The 21,133-nt window shown below is 42.6% G+C and overlaps 1 protein-coding gene across 1 annotated transcript in view; it reads right to left on the bottom strand.

The window, feature by feature from the left end:
* Window positions 1–21,133, bottom strand: part of RC3H1 (ring finger and CCCH-type domains 1) — a gene marked incomplete in the record, with an annotated part of 3,590,040 nt that overhangs the window by 2,601,336 nt on the left and 967,571 nt on the right. The window contains 1 exon segment of the mRNA XM_044055940.1: window positions 3,399–3,677. Within this exon segment, the coding sequence (XP_043911875.1) occupies window positions 3,399–3,677 (279 nt within the window).

A 21,133-nucleotide genomic window follows, 5' to 3' on the forward strand; every position in this document is an offset into this window, starting at 1 on the left:
GAAGGATGGGGAATAGGGAAAAATTAATCGGATAACCTCTGGAAATAATCCTCTGCACCCATATATCTTTATATATCTTTTGTAATGTGTAACCAGGCTCTCTGGTGCAGGGAAAGAAAGGTGGACACAACTGGACCTCCTTTCAAGAGCGCTGGTAGGTAATGTCAGAGAACAAATCACTGGACACCTGGTGCTGTAGGCCTCTTCTGCCGTGCAGCTGGCATCTTCCATTAGAGTTTCTTCTTCTCTGGGGGAATCATCACCACATGGATCATAGAAAGGATCCAAAGACTTTCTGAACTGCATCTTTTGACCACCTCACTGATTCCTAGAGAAGGTTCTTTGAGGAGTCGAAAAACTTATGCCCACTGCAGATTGGGTCTTACCATCCTGCTCACACCTGCAGAGTGTATCTTTAACTTTAAGGCCAAACAACAAGCTTTTGTCAAAAGGTGCATTAACAAAGAAAGACTTGAACAGCTCTGTGAAATCACAAAGGCACATCCAAGCATGCCTCCAAATGGAAATGCCTGAACCCTCTACCCTGTGAGGAAACAGAACTGTGTTCCCCAGAATTACTGGTCCTAGACAAGGATTTGGAAAGTTCTTTAGTCAAGTCCCTCTGAAGTCTGGTGAAATGTACCAGATAATTCAGTGACCTGAGAGCAAAGGTTGCTGAAGCATATACATGCTGTCTAATGCTCTGGACTCATTGTTTGGGGGGGATAGACAGATGAACTCTGTTCTGCAAGTTCCTTCTTTGTGGCCACTGCTATGACTATGGCATCTTACTGGTACTCATCTGCTCCAAAACTCTTCCTTTCGGTGGTGTCACAATCCTGTATGGTCTCTTCGGGATCATATCAACAGTGTCCTGTTCCTTCCACACCCACCTACAAATCAAATCATTGAGCTCATCAGCAGCCAGAGTCACCCAGAAGGTAGTGGGCCAGACCGAAAGGCTTCCAGAAATACAGATTCCTCCTGGGAAGGGTTATGGGTAGACCAACCACCCTTTTGCTTGAGGATCTCCAGGATGTCTCCAAAGGAGACATCAAGTGGTGGATCTTAGGGACCCTTCTCCCTCATCAAAATCAGTATCGTCATTTGCAGACTCTAGAAGAGTCTAAGTGCCTCCTCTTGCACTTTCTATTCTTAGGGACTTCTTCAGTGGGATGCTCTGGAGAATTATCGGAAGAAATAAGAATACTCTGCTGTGTAGCCTGGAGACTTTGGGCTGGCTGTTCATATGGAGTAGAGTGTTGAGGCTCAAGGCACAATGACATATGGAATCCAGAAGGAAGATCCAAGGGGGGGGGGGTGTAATCATCTGTCCTTCGGAAGCAGAGAACACTCTCTCCACCTCCTTTAAGGCAGAGTGCTCCATGGAGAATGATGCCAAATTAGCAGAGAAGACATGTTTCCAGACCAACTCCATCTCACCCGAAGGCAGCCCACAAGAGGCAGAGGCTGGAGCCAAGCTGCCCAATGCTGAAGCACCAAGGGCCAGAGACAGCTCGGCCAACTTTAGAGTCAACTCTAACATCTTGGATCCAGCAATGATGCTACCGCTCTGAGAGTCATCCGGCTCCGACATTCTTGAAGTCAGTGCGCTCAGAGAATGTATTGGAGCAGAAGATACAACAATCATCGGATTCAATATAGATGGTGCCAGAAGACACTGATCTAAGGGTTGGATCAGAGAAGGAGCCAAGATGGGTGGAGTAACACTGGTAAAAGTCTCCGGACCCAAAGGGGTAGGAGCTGGGAGAACTCCCATCTGAGTCTGTACTAAGAAAAACTTCATCATTCTGTCCACATCTGCTTCTGTCAGGCTCCTCAAAGAACAGGAAGAGGAGGCCAGTGAAGGGGACCTAGAATGATGGCATCTCTCTAAAAAAAAAGAGATGGCAGCCTGGAAGTACAGGGTCCAGACAGGACTCCTACTGGATCCAATGGAGTGGTTTCAGATCCAAATGTATCTGATCTGATTAAATAGATCAGGCATTTGATGCAAAAAGATCTGAAGATTTAGTCTTCTGAGCCGATTGTTTTGATGCTTTACGAGCTGGCTCCGTGGTATGATCAGAAGATGGAGTGAAGGATCCAGAAGGGTCCGATGGCTGCTTTCTGGGGTTCTTTTTCATCAGATTTGGAGGTTTGAGCTCCAGATAATGATTCTGAGACTGTCAGAGGCAATAGGCCTTTTAAAATAAGCTTGTTTTTTCAGATCAACCACTGCTCTTGGAATGAAAGCTTTGCAAATATCGCACAACACCTTTAAGTGTGCCGAGCCCAAATAATAAATACAGAAATCATGGACATAAGACAGTGGGATCTTATGCCTACACTCCTTACATTTTTCAGCCATTTTAGAAAACAAGTCAAAATAATAAATTTTTTAAAGAAAGAAAATTACCAACAAAGACAAACTACCATAAGGGTAAGGGTAAAGTGTCAAGTGTAGGACAAGGGAGGAATTGATGTATACAGACACAAAGAATAAAGACAGCAAAAGAAATAAACAAATTTAACTTATCTAAACAGAAAACCACTAAAGCTCGAGAGTTCACAGCCACCATGTCCGTAAGTAAAGGCTGCAAATCTGATCTGAGATATGACAGGGGACTAGAACATTATGGCAAGTGAGGAGTCTAAAAGTTACCAGTATCCACAAGCTGTAAAAAGAGGACAAATTGGGTCAGATCCATACCCAATTGTTGAGGAATGAATGAAAACTGACATCAAATCTTTGGTTTGGCAATCATCCTCCCCCAAAGAGGGGACATACTCCTTGTAAGCTGACTTAGTGCTTCTAAGTAGTACAGTCCTTCTAAGCAGTATTCACAGTGTTATCCGCTTGGGGTCTGTACACCCAGCAGTGGTGGTTAAATAGTGAAGATATCATACAGGCCAAGTGGCATAAATCATTTTCAGAAGAAAATATGATGCCAGGTATCCGCTCTCCTTGCTCAAACTCTGGATGCCTGTATGTTGCCTGCAATCTCCACTACTAGCAGAACAGGAAGCCCAGACTTTAGTCTTTTTCTAAAGGCTCTCAATCTTTCACTCCTCTCTCTAGTTGGTATTCTGGTAACCAGAGCCAGTTTCCAAGCACTGGTCATCAGCGTCACAAGCAATGACTGAACCGCCACTCTGGCAGGACAGACTCCAGTTATATTACCACATCCACCAGAACATGCACATCATGCCTAAATCAGAATGAGTTGTTATGACACTTAAGCAAATAAATAGTAAACAAAAAAAGGAAAGATGACAAATATCACTTCGGATTTCAACATTCCCTGCAGAAGATGAAAATGTGTAGGCAGACACCTACTTATTGTACGCAGGAATGAACAAGAGGAAAAAAAAATGCATGTGTGAAGACGACTTACGTATCTGGAGGGGAGCCAGGGGCACTGATACTCAAGTGTTCCTTTTTGCCTTGTTTGATGACACAGTCGTAACCAGATTCCGTCCCGCGGGAAATTAACACGGAATCACCCGCAGACAGAATCCCATTAGTAAGACTCGAGGGTTTCCTGATGCCAACTTCCACTGGCCCCTCATCAGGCACAAGATTTGGTGCTGCTGGCAATCCAGCCTCGGTGAGCTGCGTCAGAGACTGGCTCAGAGGTCTCCTTGAAATCAGTCGCTTGTTCATTTTCCGAAACCTATTACAAGGAAAATGTTGAGAATCGACTGCACAACTTGTAGAAAACACTCACACTATACACAATGACTAGCCTAAAGTACACATTTTTTTAAAATGTTCAGAGCTCTTATGTCTTTTCAATGCAGTGTTAACCACTACTGAGAAACCTAACATGCTGAACTACTTACTTCTAATACAACAATAAATTAATAAACCATGTTCACCAAACGCTTATATAAACCACACCTAAAACTAGCACATATGAAGACAAAATTTAGCATAAGCAGTCCAGATAAGTTAACAGTGGTTAATATAGAGTTAATTAGCTTGGGGAGTGTATAAGTTGGATTTCAGAAGTTTAATATCTTCTGACACACTGCAAATCACTTTCTGAAATGAAAAATAAAAGTATTACTGTGCAACAACTTACCATAATAGCAGATGCTTGAATAGATCACTGTTAAAGTAGCCCTTCCTTCTGGGACATCTGTCATAGAAGGCCCAAAGCCCAAACCAATGTTCATCTTTTCCTCCTCCCATCCCAGACTATGTCCAGCTCATAGGGATGTCAGGATATTCCTTATATAAAACTGTCATCCATCCACACTGTTTCAGAGTTTTCTCTTACCCAGGTTAACCACAGGTCAAGAAAGGACCTAAAGATCATATAGAAACAGGGACATACGTGTTATCTTTTGCTCCTTCCTTAAAGGTGCAACACTCTTATACGCCTTCTTCATTCTCCTCACTAGACTTTAAACTCTACCAGCCATTTTTGTTTTACTTGTCAAGTCAAGGTTAGTTGCCCCATGCCATAGCCCGTGAAGTAAGGTCAGAGGAAGCTAGTACAGGTGAATCAGCCAAAAACCACCAAGATGCTTTGTGTTGTTTGGCTCTACCCATCTGCATGTAGTATCATTCTGGAGAATGTGTTGCAATGAAACAAGGATGGTGGGAAGGCCATGCCCCAGGGTTAAGGATGGGAATTCCCCCTCCCACCTACAACCCACAACCCAAATTAGCCATTCTTTCAGCTTCCAGCCTCTGCCATCCAGATGCCACCACCTCATTCCTCCCCTAAGGGAAAGGTGATCCAACATACACCTGGTCATTCCTTCCCTACCAGCTCCAGCAGGTACCCAAACCAGTAATCGAACTTTGATCTCCAAGACTGTAGTTAGGGCTTTGTATGTCTATGCCAGCAGATGTGGTCTCTGTGACCAAGAATTACAGAAATATAGTAACCCAAGGCCATTCAAATACTAGCAGGCAAGAAGCCTTAAGAGAGAAGGCAGAAGGGGTTACCACATAGAGACAGGGTATCCATCCCAGCCCAGGATGCTGAAGAAATGAAACTGTGTGAGAAAACCAGTAGCACAACAGTGATGTACCTGAATATCGTTATAATAGTAAGCTCTTTCACATACGTACTAGATTCTTCATACAGTTCACTGCTGCAATAAGCTGGGACAACTTCAAGAGTTTAGTAGACTAAGACGGTAGACAGACTAAGTAGTGCTGAGCTGCAACAGTTGCAAACGTAGCCCTTGCCTTGGTGGCCAAGGCATGTCCACATTGCTTGGAAAATGTGTGGACTGATAACCAGGCATGTCCTTCAAGAACAGCCTGTGCACGCAACTTTCTCCGAAAGGCCACAGTGGCTGCCATACCCCTAGTGCTATGGGCTCTCAGGGACTCTCAAAACATCTTGCCATGCTGACAACAAAAGATACAATATACCAGCTACTTAGAAACTAGTTATTCTTCTGTCCTAGTATGAGTTATTTGTGCTCATTGCACCTACGTACCTAAGGGCTGTTCTTCCCTTAAAGGTGCAGTACCATAATAGGCCTTATAGTGCAAACAGCACAAATAACTGATCAGAGGTTCTAACATTCTGGGTCTTATCTAGGTATTGTCTCAGTCATCTATGTACATTGATGGGATGAAGAACCATTTTCCTTATTTCAGGGATAAGGGGAAAACATGGAGCTGGATTGTTTGGTTGAGGAAGAATTGTGTTAATATTTCTGTCAAAGATGGGATTAATTCTTAAGACTGACTCTCTCCTTATGGAACTAAGATGTAAAGCCCTCTCTACACCCTCCTGATATGCTGCCTAAATAAAGTAATTATTCAAGTAGGGTAAATATGAATATCCTTGGTTCTTCAATAAGCTACTTCTGGAAGTCAGGTGGCGAGTAAAATCCTCGGGTGCAGTAGCCAGTCTAAATGGTAAAGAAGTAAATTGATAGTGGGAGCACCCCCCCCCCCCAAGTCACTGAACAGAAATCTGGAGAGAGGCATCCCTGAAGTCCAAGACCGTCATCAAAGCTTGAGAGAAAAAAAGAAGTTATGTACTCACTATAACGTTCCATCTGACTAGTTGGACTTCATTTGTCAGCAACCTGTGGGTTCCGGATCCAAGCTGGCAGCTTACCAAGCTAAAGATCTGAGCTCCAAGCTCCTCCCCCTTACCCATACCAGATCGAGTTTGCCACCTAACAATGTGACACCCAACAACCTAAGCCAAAAGGACCCGACCCGAACTCATACATCAGGCTCGACACATTCAGGACATCGAGCTCAAATAGACAATTAACCAGCAAGGTCAGGGAGAAGGAAGGAGGGAAGGTTGTTGACAGATGAAGTCTAACTACTCAGATGGAACGTTATGGTGAGTACATAACTTCTTTATCTGAAGTAGTTAACTTCATTTGATCATCAACCTGTGAGATAGAGTCCCTAGCTACCCGAATCTTGAGAGGCCCTTAAGGAAAGATATTCCAGAGCACTGCAGAGCCAAAGGAAGCCCTTCCTCTAGACACCAAATCTAGTTTATAATGAGTAATGAAGGTGTGAGAGGAAGCCCAGGTATTAGCCGAACAGATATCGTCCAGGTAAACTCTACACCAGAATGCAGCTGAAGTAGCCATAGAACGGGTAGAATGAGCATGAACCCCTTCTGGGGCTGGTAATCCAATTTCTCTATAAGCTTGCAAAATACAAAGCGAAATCCATTTAGTGATAGTCACTTTTGAAACTGGTTTTCCCAAAAACGGTTTAGCAAAGGAAACAAAAAGCTGATCAGATTTATGGAAAGGTTTGGACTTATGCAAATAAAAACGTAACTGCCTGTGCACATCAAGCAAATGAAGTTTATATTCCCCTTTATTTTGAAATTTAGGAAAGAACACAGTCAAATTAATCAATTTTTCTTAACATTTGACTCAGAAGCAATTTTAGGCAGAAATGATGGGTTAGTCCCGAGAGATACTATATTCCTTGTGAAACACTAGGTAAGGCGGTTTCATACACACGGCTTGAAGTTCTGGCACTCTCCTGGCTGAAGTAATAGCCACCAGGAAGGCCATTTTCCATGATAAGAATTTTAAGTCAACTGATGCTGCAGGTTTGAATGGGGGGCGAACCAAAGCCTGAAGGACCAAAGTCAGATCCCACGGTGGGGAAGGATTCTTAATAGGAGGCCTCAGAAGAAAGGTACCTTTCAAAAAAGTCTTGCAAATTCTGGCAGCAGCTAGGGAGCCTGAATTTTCCCCAACATGAAAATGAGAAATAGCTGCCAGCTGCACTTTCACTGTGGAAGAGTTAGCCCCTTGTTGGAAAATATGGGACAAAAAGTCTTAACACTGCTGGAACCAGAGCGGTAAAAGGATCCAGATTTCTCTCTGAAGCCCAAATGGAAAAAGTTTCCACTTACTACTGTAGACTTTCCTGGTAGAGGACTTAAATCCATCCTGACAGCGGTACACAACTGGAGAAGAGATACCGGGAGTCCAAGCAACTAATGGAACTGGAGTAACCAACCTGCAAGTTTGAGGCTGTCCAGATTCGGGGGAGCAATTCCCGAGGGATGACGAATAAGATCCGGAATGGGATCCAAGATCCAGGGCAGAGCTAGGAGATGAGACCGCAGGCAAGGGAACCAAACTTGATGAGGCCAGAATGGTGCTATGAGGATAACTCTGCTCCACAACCAATGAGCTTTCTGTAAAAACTTTGTCATGAGTGGAAGTGGGGGATACGCATAAATAAGACCAGGTGGCCAAGCATGGACAAGAGCGTCTCTGGGGGCTTCCCTGATCAGGGGAATTAGAGCGAAAAACTCACTGCACTTCACATTGGACAGTGATGTGAAGAGATCGCAGCAAGGCTGACCCCACTTCAGGAAGATCTGTTCCGCTACACAAGGCTTCAGAGACCACTCGTAAAGCGAAAGGATAGTCCTGCTCAATTTGTCTGCCAAGATGTTGGACCGACCCGGAATGTGCATTGCTATCAGAAAGCGGTTGGTGGAGATCGCCCATTCCCATACTCTCATGGCCTCTCGACAAAGTGGATAAGACCTGGTTCCTCCCTGTTTGTTGATGTACCAGACCACTGACACGTTGTCTGACTGGATAGCAATAGCTCCCAGAGGAAGAGGCATGAAGGGCCTCAAACGCTAAAAGGACTGCTCTCATCTCTAGAACATTTATATGCAGAACGGTCTTGCTCTGAGTCCACGTGTCTTGGACAGTCCTGCCCGAGCAGTGCCCCCCCCCACCCTAAGCGGGAGGCGTCCGTGGTCACCGTGCCTTGGGGTGGAGGTGCAACAAATGGGCATCCTTCTCGCAATTCCTGGGATTGAAGCCACCACATTAGAGACTTCTTGCACACACTGCTCATAGGGATCGGAAAATCTAGAGACTGACGTAGTATAGAGACCAATGAACCTGTAACGTCCACTGTAAAACTCTCATATGCAGATGAGCACAAGGAATGAGGTTTATAGCTGCTGCCATGGACCCTAGGACTCTCAGGACTATCTCCGCTGGTGGTGCAGGGGATTGAAGGAGAGCCAATACATGCAGAGCCAGGCTGTGAAGTCGGTCTGGAGTGAAAAATATCCTGGCCTGAAGAGAGAGTCTATTCTCGCTCCTATGAAATCTAGGATTTGAACAGGTTGGAGGGAAGACTTCTTGAAATTTATCGTGATCCATAGCCAGGTAGATAACTGAAGGAAGAAATCCCTGGCTAGTACAAGTTGATGCCTGGTGGAAGCAGTGAGAAGCCCGTCGTCCAGGTACGGAAAGACCTGAATGCCCTGAAGCCTCAGGTGGGCCACTACAACTGCCATGACCTTGGTAAACACCCTGAGGGCTGTGGTGAGACCGAAGAGTAGGCCCCTGAACTGGTAATGACTGGCTCCTAGCTGAAAGCGGAGAAACGTCCTGGATCGCCTGTCCATCCGAATATGGTAGTACGCATCCTTGAGGTCTATCGAGCACATCCAGTCTTTCTCCTGCAAAAAGGGCAGGATGGATTGTACAGTGACCATCCGGAACTTTTCCTTGGCAATGGACAGGTTCATCGCGGATAGGTCGAGAATCAGCCTTAAGTCCCCCGTCTTTTTTGGCACCAAAAAGAACCTGGAATAGATGCCTGATCCAAACTGATCTGGAGGCACTGACTGGAGTGCTCTTTTTTTCTAGCAGCTTTCTCATCTCCAAAACTGCTGCCTCCCTTTGAGCGGGTGGGACATCCGGGAGGAGTCTTGTACAAAGTGGGCTGTTTATGAAGGGAACTGAATAACCTGTGGATATTATTTGAAGCACCCAGCAATCTGACGTGATGTGCTCCCCCATTGGGCTAGGTGTCTTGAGAAACGCCCCCCCGACTGCTCCCCTCAGGGCTGTGGCGTGGGTCGATCGGAAAAGGGTTCCTGTGACCCAAAGTTTTTTTGTCCCCCTCTGCCTCTGGGCCGGCGTCCACCTTGTCCCCCTCTGCCTCTGGGGGAGGAGGAGTCCTGAGTGTTCCAGAACTGCTGAGATTTCCGGAACCACAGCTTCTTTTGGCCCCGCTGGTTCCTGGAGAAGAACCTTTGAGGGTTAGAGAAGTGGATCCAGATGGCTAACCGCGTTTTCCCGTCCTTTTCACTCTTGACAAGCGCATCTTGGACGGTCTTCCCTAACAGGGTTGAACCATCAAAAGAGGCATTAACGAAGGACGCCTTGAAAGATTCCGAAAAATCGCAAAGCCGGAGACAGGCATGATGCCTCTTAGCAATACCGGACCCAGCTGCCCTAGCGGCTCCCACGGTGGCATGAGAGAGTGAACACATGGACGTATTTGACACAGATTTGAGAGTGGCCATACGAGCTGAGAAAGTCCATTTATCCTCAACCTAAATGGACTCCGGGGGGGGGGGACTCAGTGTACTCTTTGACAAGGTCACACTGCAGTTAGATTACGCGGGCCATGTAATTCAGCGCCCTTATAGCAAAGGTAGATGAAGCACAAGTCCGCTTTCCAAGACGTTCCATCGCCCTGGACTCCTTGTCCAGGGGATGGACTGAGGAACTTTCCTGGGTGAGTTCCTTATTGGTGGCCGCAGCCACCACCATGGCATCAACTGGGGAACTCTTACTCCAAGTGGCTTTGTCTGCAGGAGGACTCAATACCTTATCGGGCCGTTTGGGTATTGGCTCCACAGTGTCCGATTTCTTCCAGGCTCTGGTAGTGATAAGGTCCACCAGAGGGTCGGCCGGGGGGGACAACCAAGAGGTAGATGGGCCTGTATCGAACACCTCCAGAAATACTGACTCGTCCGAGGTAGGTTTTTGGGTGGACCAACCCCCCCCCCCCCGGCTACGAATTTCCATAATGTCGCTGAAGGAGATATCTTCGGGGGGTGATCTGGGGGAGCCTACCCCTTCCTCCAAGCCAGTATATTCCGTGAGGGACTCAGGGGAGTCCATGTGCCTCCTCTTGCACGGGCAATTGCAAGGAACATCCAAGGGGGGACTCTCCGGGGAGGGCTCGCAAACCGTCTCATATTCCTCAAGGGGAACTATCTGGGGCGTACTGGATACAGGCAGTCCCCTGGGAGGACTGGATGATAGAAGACACACTCAGTTGTGAAGGAGCTGGGGCAGACTCCCAGGAAAGAGTGAGGGGTCTCGATCCTCCAGAGAGAACCCTCTGCACAATGTCGAAAGCCTAAGGGAAACCGGCTTCCCTAAAGCTGGTGGTGTGGGTAGCCGTACCCCTCGGATCAGACGAAGGGACTAGAGCTGAGGCTGGCACATCCGGGCCCAAGTAGACAGTATGCCCCGACCACAATGGGGCCGATGACACACTCATCCCCACAGATCAGACACCCACATCTCAGGTCCGAGAGCTTGGATCAGACAAGGGATCAGACAGGCTTGAGGGGGCATAGCCAGGGTCGAGGTAGGAGGTACCATCGGTGCTGACTCCCTGACTCCAGGACTCCTCAGATCCATAGCCTCCGAAACCAGAGGGTGGATCAGGGAAAGAGCTATCGGGGGGAATGTCAGAGCCGAACTTCCCACTCTGGCTTTGGAGGGGGGGCAGCAACACTCCCATCTGCAATTGAGTTTGCAGAAACCTCCTCATCAACTGGTCCATATCGGCTTCAGAGAGGCTCCTAGTAGACCTCGAGGATGGCACCAACACCGGCTGGGAGGGCCGATGCGAGGACGACCTCGAAGCAGGCAGAGACTCCTCCCTCCAGCTCTGGGGAGAGTCATGGAGAACGGAGCTGAGGGAGAAGACGGCCTTGCAATTTTTTGTGGAGACACTAACACCTTGGAGGGAGGGGCTGACTGATCCCAGTCGGCCTCCATCTTGCGACCTTTCCCTCGGTCTCTGTCTCTCTCTTTTTCTCTCTCATTTTTTTTAAGCAATTCTCTAAACTACAAATATGTTAAAACTATACACCAAACACACCCAAAAGAGAATAAGGGAAGAGTTATGTAGTGATTCACACACACACACACACACACACACACACACACACACACACACACACACACACACACCGAAAAAACTAGTTTAGACCTAACTACCCTCCTGGAGCTCAGAAATCTCTTGCTGGCAAAGCCGCAGCAAATGAGATCTGAGGATTGGAAGGAGGTTGCAGGGGAGTATGGGTAAGGGGAGGAGCTTGGAGGTCAGATCTTTAGCTTGGTAAGCTGCCGGCACGGATCCGTATTGAATCTTCAACCCACAGGTCGATAATCAAATGAAGTTAACTACTTCAGATGGGGTGTTACAAAGGCTTGCACTGCCAACATCTAGAATTATGGAATCTTGAGACAGATGTTTAACCGACACAGGTTCAGGAAGGAACTTCATGAATCTCCTTTTCTGGGCACTAGGGACAGTCTTAAGAAAAACCACTGATCTAGTCCAACTCCTACTTATAAATGCATCTTGTAGAAGGTAAGGGATAAAGTACACACTTGATCCTTTGGTACATTTGAGAAGCCTGACATTTCTAGCTTTTACAGGAACCTTAGTTTGTACTCCTGAAACTGCAGCACCAATCTTAAAATGTATGATGTTTTTCCAGTTCTTTATGCAATGGGCACCCTTCCTGCCACCTGAGATGTGGGGGATGGGGAGGGGAAAAAGTCAGGCTGGGGATATTTTAGAGGAGGGAGAAGATTCATATAATCATGGTTGCTTCCCAGGGGTACAATGGTTCTGTAGGGCCCTCAGGCTTTCCTTTATCACACGGACAGTTTTATCTTACACTAACCTTTCTTAACTTTGTCTTGCTTTATGTTTCTCATGCCTCCAGCAGTAGGGTCTAGACTTAAATGGGTAATTCCTTTCAAACCTAGTTATGGGGCAGTAAAACAGCTATTTTGCTGACAACATAGTCTTTCCACTTAAAAAAAAACTTTACTAGAAGAGCTGCCAAAGAACACATTCTTATCCAAGGGTGCATTAAGAAGCTGAAATTCTTCATAATCTGGCAGGGGGTTTCAGCCTCTCCCAGGCATGCCCTTCTGATCACTGGCCCACTGCTTCCAGTCTTCTGCAGTCACAGCTCATAACCATTTGACTGTGTGCTTAGCTAATGACTGTTTGGGTGAGGTACAATAATTCTCCCCTCAAATCCCCATCACATACCTCCCCAGTCTTCATTTTATCTAAAAGAGCAATATGAAACTAACTCGTGTCTGGCAGTTAATGGATCTGAATGCCAGGGTTCTTCAGAAGTGCATTTATTGCATTTATGTCTAGGCAAAGTCTATGTTGTTTTAAATGGAAAACAGTACTACAATAAAATATAGGTAGCATACAACATTTTTAAACAAGAAAGAAAAATGAGTAACAAGAAAAGGAGCAACTGCAGAATATTAAACAGAAAATAGGAGATTACTTTGATAATATGCATGAGTTTAGAAAGATTGCTGTTAAGCAACTGTTTTTTGATAATAACTGCAAAGCAAAAAAAACTTCTAGCACAACTCAGGCAAAAAAAAGTGGAAAGGGCAGTCACCAAGCTTAGGAAGGCTATAACAAGAAAGATAACAAGAGAGCTATAACAAGAAAGATAACAAGAGACCCTGTAGAAGTACAAGAAATATTTCGGAAATTTTTATGAAAATTTGTATAAAGCAAAGAAATACTGAAATCAAGAAAAAAGTACAAATGGAAATGTTTATGGAATAATTAAATATGTCAAAGCTAGAGGTAGATGAGGCTCAATTACTAACAGCTGGGATAGGAAGGGATGATGGCTATGTATAACCAATCTACAGGAAAGTCCCCAGGAATAGATGGTATTCCTGTGGAAATTAGGAAGGAAAAAACTGATAAAGATCTGGAAGGTTTTGTTTAGAGGAGGAGTACCAGCATCCTGGAAGAAGGCAGTGGTAATGGTAATACCTAAAGAGGGTAAAGATCCAGCGGATCCAGCTTCATACAGGCCCTTTTCAATATTAAACCATGATAGTAAAGTGTTTGTGTCTATAATGACTAAAAGAATGGCAAAAGTGATACTAAAATTGATAGATATGGATCAGTGTGGTTTTGTGGAAGGGAGGCAAACATTTGACAATAACAACAGAACACTGATGATCCAGAGGGAAGCAGAATGTATTGAAGTACCACTTTTACTGGTGGGTCCTGATGCACAGAAAGCATTTGACAGAGTAGACTGGGACTTCATTAGCAGGGCAATAGAAGCATTTGCTTTCCCTGATACAATTATAAGGTTGATTAGAAGAATACATGAGGGATCGGAGGCACAAATTAATATGAGTGCGGTCCTCTCCGATAAATTCTTCTTGAGTAGAGGAACCAGGCAGGGTTGTTCACTTTCCCCTTTGCTGATTGCATTATATTTAGAAGCACTGGCAAAGAAAATAAGGGACTCAGAAATTCAAGGATATAATTTGTATGATAGTAAGGAAAAGCTGGCTCTATTTGCAGATGATATTTTACACATGACAAAACCGGAAAGGGACATTTACAGTGTTGTGGATACAAAATTAATGAAGCTATAACAAAGGCAATAGCGGTAAATTATGTACCCGCACACAAATTGGTCCAATAATATCCATATTTATGGGGCCATGATAAAATGGAATATTTATGAGTATGGATTAGAAATGACTGTGTGGTGGCAGCTAAAGTTATGTGGGAAGACACTAAACAGAAGACAATATAAAAATTGAGAAACTGGAAGTTTTGTTATATGGAAACTAAGATACAACCCATTAAAATGTTTTTAATCCCTTTAGTCTTGTACACAGGTCAGGCACACTTTTAACAGAAAAGTTGTGGATAGTAATTAAAAGAGTTGAAGGACTATCTGGGAAGGGAAGACAGCAAGGGTCAAGTGGGATAAGCCGATTCTACCAATAGAACAAGGTGGACTAGAATTACCTAATTTGAGGGGGTATTTTAGAGCAACACAGTTAAGGCTCTTATACATAGCACAAGCAGAAAACTATAATTCAAAGTGGAAAGGAATGATGCTGACACAGGGAGGAAACTCAAGAAATAAGGAGAGATTGGGATTTTGGATGCAGTCACTTAAGGAGAGCAACCAAAAATCATACAGAGCATTATATTCATAAAATAGCAGGGAGTATTCGGAGAATCAAACCAGCACAAGAATGGAGAAAAGAGATTTTGCTGAAAGTATCCATATCCCTCACCACAGTCAACCCTAAGTAAGAGGGGGCTGGAATTTACTGGAGAAAACTGGCAAAAGAACCAAGGTATTGGGAGCAAATAACTAGAAAGGGAAAGGTAATAGAACGGGAAGAGGCCAAGAATTTATTTGGACTGCAGGTTAGAGATCGCCTTCCCTATCAAGGATTGATATCAGAGTATAGGCAAAGAGAAAGGTATAGGGGGCTCCTAAATGAAAGACCAGCACTAGTAGAGTTTTAACAGAATCTAGAACAGAAGCTGCCATTAAAAAAGGAATAGTTGGTAAAGCATATAAAATACTGCAGGGTAATTATAAGAATCAGAGGAGCTTAGAAAAGATTGGGAAGAGAGACTGGATAAGCAATTCACATGCCATCAATTAAACATACTCTGATCAACCCCAAATAAAGTTCAGCTGTCCTAGTAAGATTTTCCTGACATGTACTCAGTTGCCTGCTACAGCAAAAGCCATGGTTTGCACAGAGCTTACAAAGCATCAAAAGGATCTCATTGTTGAAAGGTATCAGTCAGAAGGGTACAAAAACTTTCCACAACATTGGATATACTATGGTACACAGTGAAGACAGTCATCAAAAAGTGGAGAAAATAAGGGACAACAGTGACGTTGCAAAGAACTGGACGTCCCTCCAAAATTGATGAAAAGACAAGACCAAAACTGGTCAGGGAGGGTGCCAAGAGACCTACAGCAACACTGAAGGAGCTGCAGGAATTTCTGGCAAGTACTGGTTGTACTACATATGACAACAATCTCCCGTATTCACCATATGTCTGGGCTATGGGATAGGGTTGCAAGACGGAAGTCTTTTCTTACACAGAAAAAACATCCAGGTCTGGCTAACATTTGCAGAATACACAAAGTGGAAAGTGGTGCAGCAAAAAACTGGTAAACGGGTAATCACCACATGCCAAGAAGGATAGCCTCACTCCGTTGAAACACTCCGTTTATTGCAATCAGAAACAGCACAAACCACATTAACGCTGACACACTGTAGTAAAACGTTTTCGTTGTGAACTTCATCAGAAGAAACAAACAAGTGTGACACAAAACACCCTTGTATATATATATATATATATATATACACATAAATTAATTATCCAATAAAAAACTTAATTGATTGAACACATTCATCTTCATTTTTAAAAAACATACAACTTAAAATGCAATAGTAATAATAAAACTGATGAACATGATCCTATGAATAAAAATTGATATGTCAGACAAATGTTTGTGTTAAATATTAAAATAGATAATAAAATACATAGTAAAAATACAAGACCTTAAGAAAACATTGTAAATATATAAAATATATATTGAATTCAGTGGCTAATGTTGTACTTTAGCACCATCTTGTGGCCGGAAGTGTAAATATAAAATCAAAGCCAAAAGGACCCTGACTAAATCTAAGGTGCAAATATGTGCTTTGACTACTTACTTACATTAAATGGTTTTAATTTAAAACAAACTTGTTGTCAACAAGGAGATAAAAGAAATGAGGGTATAAGTCAAAAAAAATTCAGTCAAACCATGAAATTATTGATGTAGGGAAATATTATCACTAGAATATTTAAATATATTTGATGAGTGGATGGAGAAATAAATAAATGAAAAAAATGTTGAAAATGTTAAATATAAAAGTTGAGAAGTTAACTTGAAACATAATTGATTGTTACTAAATTACAACTTGGCAGATCTCAATTTCAGTACCGGTGCTAAGGAGATCATGTCGTTGAGGCATGGTGCTCTATTAGCTTCCAGTGTAAGTTGCCAATACAATTCTCTGTATTCAACCAACGTCTCCCACATACCACCCCTAGGGTCTGATGGGACAACCTCAAGGACAAAAAATTGAAAACCACCAGTTTTACAAGTCGTACTGTGTTTATATAGTGCATTTTTTTCATTTTTGTTTTTTATCTCATATAGGTGCTCATAAATCCTAGGGAAAACAATGCTTGAAACGAAGAAAAGACATTAATCCGAATATTAGTACGACGATGAATTTTAACTCAGGGTTTGTGACCACCTATGACGGTCAATCTGGTATATTAAGGAGAGTTATGAACAGGGAATGGACAAAATTCTCCAATATTTCAGATTTAAAACACACTTTTGATGAGCCCTTAATTCACATTTACCGTAAAGGAAAAACTATTAAAAACTTTCTAGAAAGAGGCTCTAATAATTTTCAGCAGGGGAAGTCTACCAGGGAAAAGAAAGGTTTATACAAGTGTGGAAGATGCAAATACTGCACCTATCTTACTACTGGTAGCACATATTACATAGAAGCTAGAAACAGGAACATATTGTTAAATACATATGTAAACTGTAACACTAAAGGAATAATCTATTTAGCTACATGTAAGGAATGTTTATCGTTTTATGTTGGTAAAAGTGAGAGACAACTAAAACAAAGGATTTATGAGCACCTATATGAGATAAAAAACAAAAATGAAAAAAAATGCACTATATAAACACAGTACGACTTGTAAAACTGGTGGTTTTCAATTTTTTGTCCTTGAGGTTGTCCCATCAGACCCTAGGGGTGGTATGTGGGAGACGGTTGAATACAGAGAATTGTATTGGCAACTTACACTGGAAGCCAATAGAGCACCAGGCCTCAACGACATGATCTCCTTAGCACCGGTACTGAAATTGAGATCTGCCAAGTTGTAATTTAATAACAATCAATTATGTTTCAAGTTAACTTCTCAACTTTTATATTTAACATTTTCAACATTTTTTTCATTTATTTATTTCTCCATCCACTCATCAAATATATTTAAATATTCTAGTGATAATATTTCCCTACATCAATAATTTCATGGTTTGACTGAATTTTTTTTGACTTATACCCTCATTTCTTTTATCTCCTTGTTGACAAGTTTGTTTTAAATTAAAACCATTTAATGTAAGTAAGTAGTCAAAGCACATATTTGCACCTTAGATTCAGTCAGGGTCCTTTTGGCTTTGATTTTATATTTACACTTTCGGCCACAAGATGGTGCTAATGTACAACATTAGCCACTGAATTCAATATATATTTATATATTTACAATGTTTTCTTAAGGTCTTGTATTTTTACTATGTATTTTATTATCTATTTTAATATTTAACACATACATTTGTCTGACATATCAATTTTTATTCATAGGATCATGTTCATCAGTTTTATTATTACTATTGCATTTTAAGTTATATGTTTTTTAAAAATGAAGATGAATGTGTTCAATCAATTAAGTTTTTTATTGGATAATTAATTTATGTGTATATATATAAGGGTGTTTTGTGTCACACTTGTTTGTTTCTTCTGATGAAGTTCACGACGAAAACGTTTTACTACAGTGTGTCAGCGTTAATGTGGTTTGTGCTGTTTCTGATTGCAATAAACGGAGTGTTTCAACGGAGTGAGTCTATCCTTCTTGGCATGTGGTGATTACCCGTTTAACATTTGCAGAATAATATATCACATTTTTCAAAACCATGTGGGAAAATGTGTTATGGTCTCATGAGACCAAGGTTGAACTTTTTAGTCACAATTCCAAAAGGTACACCTGGTACAAAAACACCACCATCCTCACGATGAAGCATGGTGGTGCCAGTATCATGCTTTGGGGTTACTTTTCTTTAGCTGGAACTGGGGCTTTAGTCAAGATGAAGGGAATTACGAACAGTTCCAAATACCAGTCACTTTTGGCCCAAAACCTTCAGGTGTCTGCTAGAAAGCTGAAGATGAAGAGAAATTTCATCTTTCAACACAACAATGACCCCAAGCATACATCCAAATAAAAAAAAGAATGGCTTCACCAGAAGAAAATTAAAGTTTGGGAATGCCCCAGCCAGCGGCCAGACCTAAATCCAATAGAAAATCTGTGGGGTGATCTGAAGAGGGCTGGGCACAAGAGATGCCCTCGCAATCTGACAGATTTGGAGTGCTTTTGCAAGGAAGAGTGGGCAAATATTGCCAAATCAATATGTGCCATGCTGATAGACTCCTACTCCCGAAGACCGAATGCTGTAATTAAATCAAAAGGTGCTTCAACAAAGTATTAGTTTAAGGATGTGCACACTTATACAACCAACTTACTGTACATTTTATTTTTAATATATTTTTCCCCCAACAGATTTGTTTGTTTTTCATTTGAATTGTACAGGTTATAGGTCACATTAAAGGTGGGAAAAGTTCTGAAATGATTTATAGTCTCATTTTTAATATCACAAAAACCTGGCATTTTAACAGGGGTGCGCAAACTTTTTATATCCACTGTGTGCCTACTTCCTTTTTTTTTCGGGGGTAGTTAAATTTCAAATTTTCATGTACAACATTGAAGTGCTCAGCATGGGTTACAAGTTCTATTTTAGTGCCATTAGTAGAAGTTAAGGTGAAGAGAAGTTTCTATTCAGGGATGAACAGAATTAGATTGGATTTATATGGTTATGAATAACTGTGACTTACTGAGCCGAGATTCTATGCCAGAGACAGAATCACGGGTCATCTTTTACAGTTTATGGAGGTTTTTTGGCAGTGTAAAAGATTGTTGAGTAATCTGCAAACTGGATGATAGCAGCATACTCAATAGGTGCATGGTGGTCATTTACAAACACCCTGAAAAACACCCTGAAAAGCAAAGGACAAAGGATTTAGCCCTGTGAAATGCCTACAGATATCAGGAAAAAGGAAGACTGATCCTTTTGCCATTTCACTGCCTGCCTGCCAGAAAGGCAGACAGCAAACAAAGAAAGTGAAGCTCTGTGTAAACATAGAAGAGCAGTTTAAGTAGAATTTGATAGGATAATGGATTCACTTTTCTAAATTTTAGACAATGGTAATAGAATGGCAATGGTCTGATGTTGGAGTAGTTGGCAGAAAGACCTCCTTTATGAAGAGGAAAATACATTTGTGCAAGTTGAACTTACCATAACCGTAGATGTCTGAATGATCACTGCTGCAATAGCCTTAACTATATGGGTTAGATCCTGCCAAGGATACAACAGCTGTTCAGCTTCGAAAGCTTCAGGACACCTTCCAAGCACAACTATCAAGCAGGCCAGGCTGACCTGACTAAAAGACAAGCTTGGGCACAAAGCCCATCGGAGCTTTCCTGCTAGCTGAAAGGAGGAAGCTGATCCCTGAAAGGAATATGCTACGAACAAAACAAATGTCCACACCCTGGCATAAAAAACACACCAAAAAATAAACGGGATGGAGCTGCTAGTGAAGCAGTGCCTATTTGAGCGTCTACTCTTATGGCAAATTCAGCTTACACAACTGTACTAAGTACTTCATATTGATCACTGCTGCATTAGACTTGCGTATATGAATAGATTACCATAGCTAACTACATTTGGGAGTTGGAAGAAGAGTTCAGGAACCCCTGAAGAATAGTTCTAGAAAAGCTTGCTCTAGACCTAGAGAAGGAATCAAGCTTACATTGTTTTGTAAAAGTATGTACAGAGGACCAAGTAGCAACTTACAGAGTGTTTCTAGAATCCACCCCTTTCCAAAAAGCCATATATGAAGCCAAGGCCCTGGTACAGATTTGTTAAGGTGTGTATAACAAGAGGTAATAGCCTTAGACGACCATTTGGAAAAAGTCTGTTTTAACACAGGCAGTCCCTTTTTCTTACCTTCACAGGAAATATAAAATTGATCCAAGATCTGACAGAATTGGTTAGGCATAAAAGGACTTGTTCAAAAAAAAACCTTGTCCCTATGGAAAACGAGGCAGGGCTGACTCTGACGTTCTTGTGTCTATAGATCTAGTCTGTGAAGAAGCTTATATGAACTGTCCCTAGCCTACTCTAAAAGAATGGAGAACCACTGCTGCCTGGGTCAAAAAGGTGTCACAGGAAGGATTCTGAGGGACTCCTACTGACTTTTCATAAGTACACTGGATATAAGTGGAACGAGTGAAAAAGCATGCAGGAACTTTCTTTCTTCCAGGCCTTCTTGTAGTGTGTCCTGCAGCAGAATTTTACCAGCTGATTATTCACAGAGAAGGCAAAAAGTTCTGCATGAGGAACTCCCCACAGATGGATCAAATTGTTGAAGTCCCTCTGATCTAATTTCCATTTGTGTGGGTCTGCTTTTGTCTTGCTCAGCTTATTTGCCACAAAATTTGCTCTGTCAAAATGTAGGATGCCTGCAGACAGAATTAGACTGTTCTGTAAAGTTACACCCCATGCTAACATGGCTAGTCTGCAGAGGGGCTAAGATCTGTTTTCCCTTTGTTTATGTACCACATCACTGTGGCACTGTCTGTAACAATCTGAAGTGGCCCTGGGGACCAAAGACGATTTAAAGAGTTGAGTGCCTTGACAATGGTAAGCTTCTTTTGTTATGTGCTTGCCTCTGTCTTTGTGGTCCCTGATCATTGCATGTTCATCCCCCTTGACACTGCTCCCCAAGGAGAGCACAAAGTGTCAGTGATGACTGACTGCTTTGGAGCAGGAGGGCATAAGGGGACACCTGG

This window comes from Protopterus annectens, chromosome 14.part0 (genome assembly GCF_019279795.1).
Source record: "Protopterus annectens isolate FY-2018-M chromosome 14.part0, PAN1.0, whole genome shotgun sequence".
Lineage (NCBI taxonomy): Eukaryota > Metazoa > Chordata > Ceratodontiformes > Protopteridae > Protopterus > Protopterus annectens.